At 42.2% G+C, this 12,165-nt stretch overlaps 1 protein-coding gene across 1 annotated transcript in view; it reads right to left on the bottom strand.

Moving 5' to 3' along the window:
* LOC122925950 (tyrosine 3-monooxygenase-like) overlaps positions 1 to 11,921 on the bottom strand; it is a 117,371-nt gene extending 105,450 nt beyond the window's left edge. The window contains exons 1-3 of the mRNA XM_044277296.1: positions 11,712 to 11,921; positions 8,749 to 8,923; positions 626 to 714 (exon numbers count right to left, since the gene is read on the bottom strand). Coding sequence (XP_044133231.1) covers positions 626 to 714; positions 8,749 to 8,923; positions 11,712 to 11,921 — 474 coding nt within the window. The remainder of the gene's footprint in view (positions 1 to 625; positions 715 to 8,748; positions 8,924 to 11,711) is intronic.
* Positions 11,922 to 12,165: the final 244 nt, after the last annotated feature.

Raw genomic sequence — 12,165 nt, 5'->3', positions numbered from 1 at the left:
CACTATGTGGGGCATTATATATACTGAGGGCGCTATAGGGGCATTATATATACTGAGAGCACTGCCTGGGGTGGGGATTAAAAATAAAAATTTGACGTAAAAAAATTGATAGACTGACAGAAAATAAATGCACATGCTGATTCAAAATGCTACAAAAGCTGACAGTCCAATAGGTTATTGCCTATGGGCACTGATGTTGAATCAGCTGATTTTGTGGTCATACATGTGAGATAGCTGTCAGCAATAAACATGCATGCACAGTTAAGCCTTCATATTTATTTCAGTAAGGAGAGATTAATAAGCCAATGTCTTGGCTTAAAGGGGTTGTCTCACTTCAGCAAATGGCATTTATCATGTAGACAAAGTTAATACAAGGCACTTACTAATGTATATATATCCTTCTTTGCTGGCTTGATTCAGTTTTCAATCGCACTATACATATTTCCACAGTTACAACCACCTTGCAATCCAGCAGCGGTGGCCGTTCTTGTACACTATAGGAAAAATGCCATCCTATGCCCACTCCTATGGTGCAGGCGTGGCCACAGCCGCTGGACTATATACAGTATATAGTGTAAAACAATCACAAGCCATTATCACATTATGCTTATTTATTAATACTTACTGGATGATCTTTGTCTAAATTTGGTTCGAATTTCATAATTAGGTGGTGGCAAATGTCCAGATCTTGGACTTTTCTTGGAAAAGAAGGCGCTGTTTGAATTACATAATAAAACACACATGTGAGACATGCCAAGAAGCCTAAATATGCAATGATCATTTTATCTTTACTCAAAGGGATTCTGTCATCAGAAATTAGGCCTATAACCTAAACATATGGCGAGGTCCCTACTAATACACAGAATCATAAATTGACCTTATCAAATGCACCTGTGGCTCTATAATCATATAAAACAGGTTTATATAACCTGTCACTCACGTCTCAATTGTGTCCAAGGGGACGTCTCACGATGCAATGTGCCCGGCTGCAGCCATCTCCTTTTGGTGCCCAGAGCCCCCTTCTGAATCGAAATCGCCGCCCTCCTTTTCATTAGATCCGCCTACCTCAGTTCATCGCCGCCTCTCTAACGTCCGCTCTCCTCAGCCAGATCCTGTGCGTGCTATGATGTTTCCTATCTACAGCATACCCATGGAAGAGGAGACCCTGCTCTCCTTTCTCTTTCACACCTTCAGAAGCAGGAGCAGCATGGTGGACATTATAGAGAAGTAAGCAGTGTAGAGCAGTCTAGAAGATGCATCTGCATCAACATGCCTCTCTGTCTCTCAATTTGCAGCTGATTCCTTCCCCCTCCTATCTTCACCACAGACTTCTATGGATTCTCACTGTTCTTTGTTTATTTTGGGCATTCAGTATTGGTGACATTTTGGTTGAGATGGAGTCAAGCATCACATTTAACCACTTAACTCTATATCACGTACATGTGCATCATAAGCATAAAGGGGTTGTATGGAGTGGGCTCACATGCTGAGTGACCAGGATCACCGATGACACCAGCCTTATTTATTTAACCTCTCAGATTCTGCTGTCAATGGGGACCACAGCATCTGTGGTGTAAGACAGTGGAAGGGAGTTCCCGCTGTCCTCTGATCAGAGCCCCTGCAGGGAAAACACTGGGGTTACTTGCTATGACAGCCTGAGACATTGTAAACAGTGGCGTGCGTACCTCTAATAGAGGAAGACCACGCAGCTGCGAAAGGGGCCCAGCTATGTATGGAAGGCTCTGCCCCCTAATTATGCTAAATAAATATAGCTGCTTCTAACCTGAGTCCATGTGTAAGGTTTGGGCCCTGCTTACTGGCTTTCTGCAGCCCCTGTGCTTGGCTCTGAAGGGGGGCCGGGCCCAGGCTGACTCCCCTCCCCCTTAAACAGTTCACGTCACACCCACAGTCTCTGTCCTCACCCATAACATAGAGTGTGTCTGACACTGGCTTATTTACCAATCAGCATTTAGCAATGTAGGCGCTCTTCTGTGTGGCTAGCCTCGCAGTGCACCTAGCAAGGGTAGGTGTGCTGGCACAGGAAGGCCCAGGAGCACTGCTTATCCACACTATAAGCAGCATGCACAGCAGGGCAGACAGTGCAAGGTATACTTCATAAGAGAGCTATGGTGGCACTGGCATTGTTCATAAGGGGGGCTATGGTGGCACTGGTACTGTTCTTATGGAGTTTATGGTGGCAGTAGTACTGTTCTTAAGGAGGGCTATGGTGGCACTGGCATTGTTCATAAGGGGGGCTATGGTGGCACTGGTACTGTTCTTATGGAGTTTATGGTGGCAGTAGTACTGTTCTTAAGGAGGGCTATTGGCACTGGTACTGTTCTTTTTATTTTCAAAATTATTTTTATTATCATTTTGAATATATAACAACAACGTAAGCGATACAGGTTACAAATATAGATGTAGTAGTGGAAAGTACAACGGTACATAAGCTAATGACAGTCAGTCTTTAGAAAACTGGTAAACCATTGTGCTATTGTAATGCATGTTCAGTTAAACAAGATCGCCAAGTAGGCAAAATCTAGAGACAAATCAAAAGTGAACATCAACTGCAGTTACAATTAGGCTATTAGTTTTAATGCTGTAACCTAATTCAAAAAGTTACAGGGAAAACAGGGAGGAAGGCCTAGGTAAGGGGGGGGATGTGGCTTTCATGACTCACTGTAGCGTTCCATTTTGTTCAGACTGGATTATGTATTCCACGATGAATAAGAATGTGAGAGGGTAAAGTCTCTTATTACTCGAAGTGTCTAAATTTTGCCCAGGGAGACCAGATAACCTGAAAAAGAGTATGTGATTTGGATTCCCAACTAGCTAGTTCTTCTAAGCGGAAAATGGAATACACCTTGTCAGACCATTTTGCAAGTGTAGGCGAAAGATCAGACTTCCAGAAAGTAGGTATCATAATTCTGGCTGCAGCTAAGAGTTGTCTAGTTAACCGGAGCTTGCATTTTGGGATTTTGTTCGGGAAGAGGTGTAGTAGGCAGATCTCGAGGAGAAAGGGTAGATTTAGGTCTGTGATTAAATTGATCTGGGTTAAAATGGACCTCCAGTATGGGACAATGAGAGGGCAAGACCACCATAAGTGGAAGTAAGTACCCAGTTGCTGTTTGCCTCTCCAGCAGTTAGAGTTATAATTGGCATTGTATTTTTTTATAGAACTGGAGTAAGGTGCCATCTGGTCAGTATTTTCTAGCCGCTCTCCTGCATTCTCACACACTTAGAGGTCTGCTTTGGAGCGAGGAAAATAGTTAATAGTTCTTCTTTTGAGAGCGTTAATGAAAAAGTGCTCTGTATCTGTGGGAGGGGACAGAAGTAGCTTGCAAAGGGTCGAGAATACTTTTTTAGGAGTTTTGAGCTCGGTGAGAATGGATTAGAAAGATGTGACTGACCTACTTATGTCTTTTGATGATAGTAGTCGTTTGAAGGAGAGGGTAAACCTGTTGTATAATATTTGGAATAGGGAAGGACAGTTTAGTAGATCAGAAAGCGTGCTGAGGGGAGGAATTGTGCCTATTGAGATTAAGGAGTCAATAGTGGCCTTATTGTTTTTAATCTCAGTCGATATGGTGCAGTTGTGGGCGCGATCAGGGGTGTATAATATATCTCTAATTTGTAATAGTGGGGAAGGGAAAGGAGAGCAAATTGAGTGGATTTCGCCTGTGTTCCAGGTACGTCTGGTTTCATTTATAAGAGGATTATGTGTTTTGGTGGATATAAGGCTATTTTGATCAGAGATTACTAAGTATCTAAGTGGGTAGCCTGCTATTTCTTCTTCTATGCCGACCCAAAGCTTATGAGGTGGACTTCCGATCCAGTCGACAATTCTGTTCAGGTGGACTGCTCTGACAAATGTTTGTGGAGCGGGTAGGTCTATTCTGTCAAATCTCTGTGGAAGGTGGACTATTTAATTCTCGGTTTCTTACAGTTCCATATGTCATATGTATCTTGAAAATATCCTATTCACCGTAGTATAGAAGATATTGGGGATATGAATAGGGAGTGCTTGTAATAGGTACATCATTTTGGGCCAAATGAGGCACTTAGCAATATTTTTACGTCCGAACCAAGAGATATATGGGGTAGGCCAGGAGGATAAGATTTAAGATATTATCTCATGCAGTATTGGTGGGAAATTATTTTTATATAGCTGGTTGGGCTCAGAGGAGATTTTAACCCCTAAGAATTTAATTTTGGGTTGTGACCAGTCGAAAGTAGAGGTAGCAGTATAGGTAGCGTGTATTGTCATGGTATAAGATGCAAGAGGGAAAGAAAAGATTGGGAGATATTAAAGAGGATAGGGAAGTATGGAAAAAGAAAGAACTGATAGAGAATGCCAAAGAGATAAAAGTAGACGGCAAGAACTGTGGTAAGGGGAGAAGGCGCTGTGTCTGCTTAAAATTGTGTCAGTGAACTGTAAAGATAGCTTTGTGCCAGGAGTGGGTAGCCAGAGTGGTTTTGAAACAGTCGTGTCTCAACAGACGTTTGTATTGTTGAGGCAAAAGAGAGAAACAGAAAGAGTGGGAAGTATTAAGAGGATAGTTAAGTATAAATATAAAGTACTACAAGAGAGCAGTGGAAAAGCAGAGATAGAGTGAAGAAGCGAAAGAGGGATTGGAGGAACTATATCTATTTAGATTATAGCAGCGGGAGGCAGTTTGTCAACAGTAGAATTGGGTAATGCGCTGGCCATGAAACTTGTGGAAATGCAAAACAAGACAATATATCACATTGCAAAAAAAAAAATTGGATGACTAGTCATCCTACCATCTCCTTACCCTCATTAATCTGCATTGATAGGGAGAGGGGTGAAATTAGGTAGCCAGAGAAGGTAAAACTTCTGCTAAGTAAGACATAATGTTGGACTCAGCCAGTCTATTACCACTGGGCTGGTTCAGGTGTTGTCTGTAGTAATACTTTTAGATGACAGTCGACCCGCATTTTTCTTTACTTTGGCGTTGCGACCATGGGGCACTTCTTCCCATGGGATTGGTGGTGGAATTTAAGGTAAGTTCGCCAAGTCCTTCACCACTGCCCAGTCAGGTATCTGCAGATCAGGCAAATCCACCTCTTTGTAAACTTCTGGAAGGTCTGTAACAGAACGGATCAGAAACCGTTTGCCTCCTGTTAAGAACATGAGACCGAATGGGAACTTCCAACTATATTGAATGTCCTTGGATCTGAGAGCCTCAGTCAATGGCTTAAGGGTTCTCCTCTTCTGAAGTGTTTGTGAAGAGAGATCCTGGTAAATGTGTAGTTGAGCGTCTTCATACTCTATGTAAGTGGATGATCTGGTGGAACGGAGTATTTCTTCTTTTACTTTGTAGTTGAGGAGGCGACATATTAAATTGCGTGGTGGGTTAGTGTCCTTAAGTTTCCTCTTCACTGCTCTGTAGACACGTTCTATGATAATATCATCTGAGTGGGATTCACCAAGAATGGAGTGAAAAATTTGCTGTATAGTGGAGTGTAAGGACGTAGGTGGCACTAATTCAGGGAGGCCTTTTATTCTCAGGTTGTTCCTTCGGCCCCTATTTTCCTGATCTTCAATTCCTTCAAAGGCAGCGTTGAGGTATTTTTGACATGAGGACATGCTCTCCTTGACTCCACATATGGCTGCTTGTCTATTTTCCAAGTGCTCCACTCGGGAGCTTATTTGTTTCACATCTTGCTCAATGTTTTGCAAGTCCTTTGAAAGGGGGCTTAGAGCCTTGGTCAGGGCTATGTCTAAAGATTTTTGTGAAAAAGGAACGGGAGATTGGGCGACTCCTGATGTAGAGAAGTATCAGCATCACTGTCCGTCTCCGCAGCTGTATCTATCTGTGCCATAGGAGAAGAGTTCTTGGATGCCGTTGCCAGTTTTGAGACATCAAGGATTGGGGACTTCTTTTTCATCATGTATTTATCCATTTCCCTACGTGTAGAGTTGGATTTTTTTTTTTATAGTACTGAGGTCTTTGGGGTTTGAATTTCCAATTTTTACCATGGCATCTGAGAATAGCTAAGAAGTAGTTGGTCTTTAGTAAGCTGTGTGGTTGGATTGCATCAGGAACCACAGGCTTTAGAGTGTAATGGAAAAAGTAGTTGGTTGTGGGGGTTACAACCTCAAGATATGTTGCAGTTTATGTAGACTTGGAGTAATTTCAAAATACCAGGTAAGTCCAGAAAAAATTGGAGCTTTGCTCCTCAAGGTTTTAGTAGAGGTAGATACCTGCTAGCGCTGGGGTATGAAGACTGGATCTTTATTGAGGCAGGTATGTGGCTAGAGGGTTATAGGTCAGCTGGAGGGGGAGGGGGAGTGACAGAGTGTGGACTGGCCTGAATGCAGCACTCAAGGTCACAGAGAGGAGGACCTAGGGCCCTGGACTGTTCGAGGTGCTCGTTGATGGAGGCTCACAGACACTTCTGTGTTGTCTCAAGTCCGTGCCAGACAGAGCCGCGTGACGTCCCCTTAAGTGGCAGTGAGTCCGCACTGAACCGCAATTATGTTTTTTGGCGAGCCAATCTTTGCCGGGCAAGGCCGGCTGAGGGTCTCCTGTCGCTGTCCCCGCAGTCAAAGGGAATATCCTGGCTGTTGGGAAAGGCTCACCGTCTTCCGGTGCAATGCGCGTCCCGCTACTTTAGGTCGGGGATTCAGTCCTCCAGCTAGGCCGCCATGGCAATTCAGGCTTCGTCAGGTCTTGAGACTCCAGACTCAGCCAAGACTGAAGCGGGTGAATTCCTGTAGTGGACTAGGACTGAATGAGGTCCGTTATTCGAATTTAACAGGCGGATGGTATGAGATTTTCATTCTCTTGCCAGGAGCTGCAGAGATGGCCGTCTGCTCTGCTCAGTAGCAGGCCACGGCCCTCGGCACTGGTACTGTTCTTAAGGGCTATGGTGGCACTGGCATTGTTCATAAGAGGGCTATGGTGGCACTGGCATTGTTCATAAGGGAGGCTATAGTGGCAGTAATACTGTTCTTAAGGAGGACTATGGTGGCACTGGTATTGTTTATAATGGGGCTATCGTGGCACTGGGACAGTTTACAAAGGCAGGCTATGGTGGCATTGATTTATAAGTGTGCTATGGTGGCACTGGTACAGTTCAAAAGTGAGGCTATGATGGCACTGGTATGGTTTGGGCAATAGTGGCACTGGTACGGTTCATAAGGTGGTTTATGGTGGCAACGGTAGGGTTCAAAAGCGGGCTATGGTGGCACTGATGTAGTTCATAAGGGGGCATATATTGGCACAAGTGTAGTTCATAAGGGTTACTATAGTGGTACTGGTACTATTCTTAAGGGGGGGCTATGGTGGTACTGGTACAGTTTATAAGGGGGGTGAGCTATGGGGGCACACATAGCAGCAGAGAAAACAACAGGCATAGTTCATAAAGGTGACTGCCAGTGCTGTAAGCTTAAAGTGTACCTAACCATTAAAATGTATCTGCTGAAAGCCCGGCATACATGGGCACAGGCAGGAGGGCAATGTCTCATGTGAGCTGCTGCCCTGCACTTGCTTTGCTAATAGCTGGCATTCTATGCCACTACATGTATTTTATTTTTTAATCCCTGTTTGATTAGGTTATTTATGGTACATTTTATTTCTTTGTTTGTGGGTGAAAAGGGGTAGTGGCCAGGAAGCAGCCAATGGGTAGTGGGAGGAGCTAGGAACAGGGCATAGGGGCCCAATTCAGATTTTTGCTATGGGGTCCCAATGATTTCTATGTATGCCCCTGATTGTGAAGGTTTCAGGCCTGTCATAGCAAACTGCTTTTGATGCTGTGTCTAAAGCACAGCTTCATAGGCAGCTTGTCAGAATCCCAAAAACTGCAATATTATTGCAGTCTATGGTATAAGCGTTAGAAGATAGCATGTTCAAGTCCTGAAAGGAGACTAATAATTACAATTGCAAATATTTTAAAAAGCTGGAAAATATCACAAATTCAAATCACCCCTTTACCAATTTAATAAATAAAATACACATAATAAATAAAAATAACATAAAAAACATCACTGCATCCGAAAGTGTCCCAACTATTAAAATATCAAAATATTTTTCCTGTGCATTGAGTGGAGAGAAAAAAAGAAAAAATGCGCAACTTGCCATTTTTGGTTATGTTCTTCCCAAAGCAAAATTAAATAAAAAGTGATGAAAACACCCCCCAAAATTGTACTATATTTTGCCACCCAACAAAGACGCCCTCACATAGCGCTGTTAATGGAAAAATAAAAAGTTAGGGTTGAAAATGGTGATGCAAAAAAAACTTTTATTTTTAAAAGTGTAAAGCTATACAAATTTGTTGTTGCCATAATCATATTGACCCATAGAATTTTTTCCTGTTTTCCAGTAAAAGATATGGTAAATTAAATGATGCCATTAAAAATGCTAATTGTCCCCCCACAAATAATAATGTGAACTGATTTATTTTATTTTTTTCAAAATTATTGCTTTTGGCAGAAAGGATAAAAAAAAAAAAAAAATGGCCCATCCTTAAGGGGTTAAAGGCATTTGCAATTCACTGGTGAGCTTTTTTGTTTTTCTATTTGCCGTTTATTATTTTGGATAGTGTTTAAAGATTATTGTGACCTCAGTGTTGGTAATCTCTAGTCTTCTTGATGATTAGAGAACAGTTATAAGAGATGCATAAAATCTTTAGTATCGGTTACGTACTGAATATTGTGAAACTGCGGCATGTAATGACAACTTTGCCATCTTGCATTGAAAACAAGGCAATGTTATTGCTTACGTGTTTGATCCTTGTCTACTTTCACATCGCCTGATATTTTCTTCAGTGAGGATAATAAAGAACAGATGGAAGAATTATGAATGAAGCATTTCACAAAGCACTCCAGTTCTTCTCCTTTCTTCTTACCACTCTCAGCAGGTCTGGTTTCTATATGATATATTATAGCCCCGTGTTTCTGAAGAAGAAGTACAAATACTTTACACTATGGTCAACCAATTCTTAAAGATCATGCCAAAATAATTACATGATATCAGTGCAATGTCAATCTGGTCATGTAAAGTTCCCATCAAAAGGAATGTACAGTATAACTCGTCTTGTTCATACTTATGTTGTTTTGTATTTTGTATGTGCACCCCTTATCATATGTACAGTGCCATGGAATAAATGGCACCTTAATAAATAATAATTATAAGCTATTTTTTTTACTAATTAAAATAACATACTGAAACATATTCGTTTTTCTAATCTGTTTTTATTTTCAGATTTTTTAAAATTTATTTTCTGTACATGATTATTAGACTAGCATCTTGCCTAACAGCATTTAGAGATATTTTTTACAATAGCCACATAGTCCATAGGCACAATAGTCTGGAGGGGAATCGCTGCTGTTTGTTGGAGAGTGCTCTAGACCTGTGCATAGGTCATCGTGAAGTGTGGTGGATGATGTAAGCTGTGACAATCACCTATTCTACACAGTGTGATCCAGCTTTATCTATCTGTATGGAAGTTGGTTACCTGTTATTTTAATCCTACCTGTGATGATAATGAGATGACTACTGAGACAGGACAGGAGTTTTCAGCCTATTGACTGTTGGCAAGAGTAAAAACTGCAAGATTTTAGAACAGGGTTTTTTAGCCTATTGACTGTTGGCGCAGAGTAAAAACAGCAAGATTTTAGAATTGTTTTAAGTTAGTGACAATAGACATTAAAAATAAACTTAGTAAATATATGCTTAATATAACGACTTGATTTAACCCCTTCCCACTCTATGATGTACTATTACATCACAGAGCACTGGAAATTAATGCTATGTGTTTTAATAGTACATTATGGCAATGATGATGCTCTGGGCTTGCCGGTGTAGTATTATACACCAGGCATTCAGCGCCCATGTAACACCGTCCAAGTCGGAAATTTAGATTCGGAGACCAAAGCATAGTGAAGACACCAGTGGATCCACAGAGACGGAACCAAGGATTGGGGAGCAGATAAGTGGGATTTAAAAGCAAAATTAAGTTGGACAACTCCTTTAAGTACCAAAATAGACTGCATCCTAATGCCCTTATTTTGCAGCCCCCCTGAGGCTAGCATCTCATGCTCCGATGCGCTCCCTTGCCCTGCGCTAAATCGCGCAGGGCACGTGCTCTTTTCATTATCATAACAAACTGCCGGGAAGAAGCTTCCGCCCGGCAGTGTGTTCGGTGACGTCACCGGCTCTGATGGGCGGGCTTTAGTGCTGCCCTAGCCATTTTACTGGCTAGGGCATCGCTAAATGCCGCCCATCAGTGCCGGTGATGTCACCAGGCTTCCTAGCAGCCCCATGGAGAGCCCGGTAGGTCACCGGATCTCCAAAAAATGCCTTTGCTCTGTGCGATTTAGAGCAGGGCAAAGCAGAGCATCGGAGCATGAACTGCTCCGATGCTCAAGTCAGAGGGGCTGCCTGGGTGAAAATGAAGGTATGTCCGGGTTCAGCCCTTTAAGGGGTTAAACAATAAATAATTTTCTGATGACATATTCGTTTAGGCTGTTAATATTCATTATATTAAACTATTACTGATATTACAAAGGGAAGCCAGACAATAAGGTTCCCTGGTGTTAACACATATCTACTCTCTCCCTCTTCTCTGTTGAGGCATTTGTCTACGCACTAACATGAGGAATCAAACACTTGCTGGAAAAAAGATTTTTAAAAGATTTATCCTGCTGAAAGAAGCCATTTCAGATTGTATTTTTGACATCATCATCAGGCTTGAAGATGAAGTCTCCAAGGTGTCCCTGTAGTTTAAAAATGCAGAGGATGGATGCAGGGGTTCATCTAGCCTTTCTGCTGCCACTCCCCAAAGCCAATTTCATAACCTAAACCCTTCCCTTCAGCCCATGACTCTATAGCTGCCCCCTCTTGCCCCTACCTGGCTTCATTGGTGGTGCACCCCTGGATGGATGTGGCCAGGACAGGATGGCTCAACATTTCTCTTTCTCAACCTTTCAAGACATTGACACTTTGTTTTAGCATGCCCTGGCCATACAGTAACGACATACACCTAGGCAGATACAGTATTCTTTCCTGTTTTCATAAATGATCTTGAAGTATGTCTGGTAGTTCACAACTGGAAAGATGCTGCGTACATCAAATATTTCAGAGAGACACTACAAAACCGTTGGAACGAATGGATGCTCACTTATCTAGTGGTGAAATATCATACTAAGTGACATCACAGTCATATCCAGCTACAATGTAGGGAACATATTTACAAAATGAGCTGAAGCAGGACAATGTAGAGTTAAAGGGGTCTAATTGGAACAACCGCTGTCTAATTAGACCCCTTTAACTATTCGGGTATATGAATGTCCTAGAGCATGGACCAGCAACCTGCGAAACTCCAGCTGCTCTAAAATGACAACTTCCAGCATGTTCCATTCACTTCTGTAGGAGTAAGAAGAACAGCCAAGCAAGTGTACATGCTGGGGGTTGTATTTTCACAGCAGCTGGAGTGCCGGAGGATGCTCATCCCTGTCCTAGAGGGAGGTTGCACTGTTAGCCAAAGAATACAGCTGCCCAGCTGACCACCAGGGGGCTAAAATGTGAAAGGAATTTGTCCTCGCTGGACAACCCCTGGTCATGTACTCAGTATTATTATTATTACTTATTTTTATATACATACAAAGTATATTTTGTAGCACATTACATTGAGTTCTTAAGTTACTCACATGTCAAACTGATTGTAAATGGTGTGAAATTTACCTCTAAAATCTTGAGGCTGCTAGAAAAAGGAGAAGCGCTGGTGTTCCCGACTGTGAAAATTAAATTCAAAGTGCTGTTGCCTTCATCAGGATGCTCACATGTTACAGCCATAGGATCAGAGGCAGTTAATGCTGATGCTTCCTTCTCCTTGCGCGCATCTTCTATAAGACTTTGCTTTCTGCACAGAGAGGGTCCCACCTCAGACCTCATAGTCAGTTTTGTAGTCAGAACTAAATTATACAAGTACAAATGATCCAGAACTGAGTTTGTTATATGACACAACTGATCGGGACATATCTGTCATTTCCACACAGGAATGCAGATAAATTAACTCCACTATCCTAAATAAGGACATATAGAATAGTAAGCATAGTTTTAACATACCTGAATTCTGAATCCCTCAGCACACAAACCCTTCTGCTAGGGATTGCAGCAAGGTCCTCTGACTTATATA

Source organism: Bufo gargarizans, chromosome 2 (genome assembly GCF_014858855.1).
Source record: "Bufo gargarizans isolate SCDJY-AF-19 chromosome 2, ASM1485885v1, whole genome shotgun sequence".
Lineage (NCBI taxonomy): Eukaryota > Metazoa > Chordata > Amphibia > Anura > Bufonidae > Bufo > Bufo gargarizans.
Note: the sequence above shows the minus strand (reverse complement) of the source record. Positions and strands in the feature narration are given on the sequence as shown.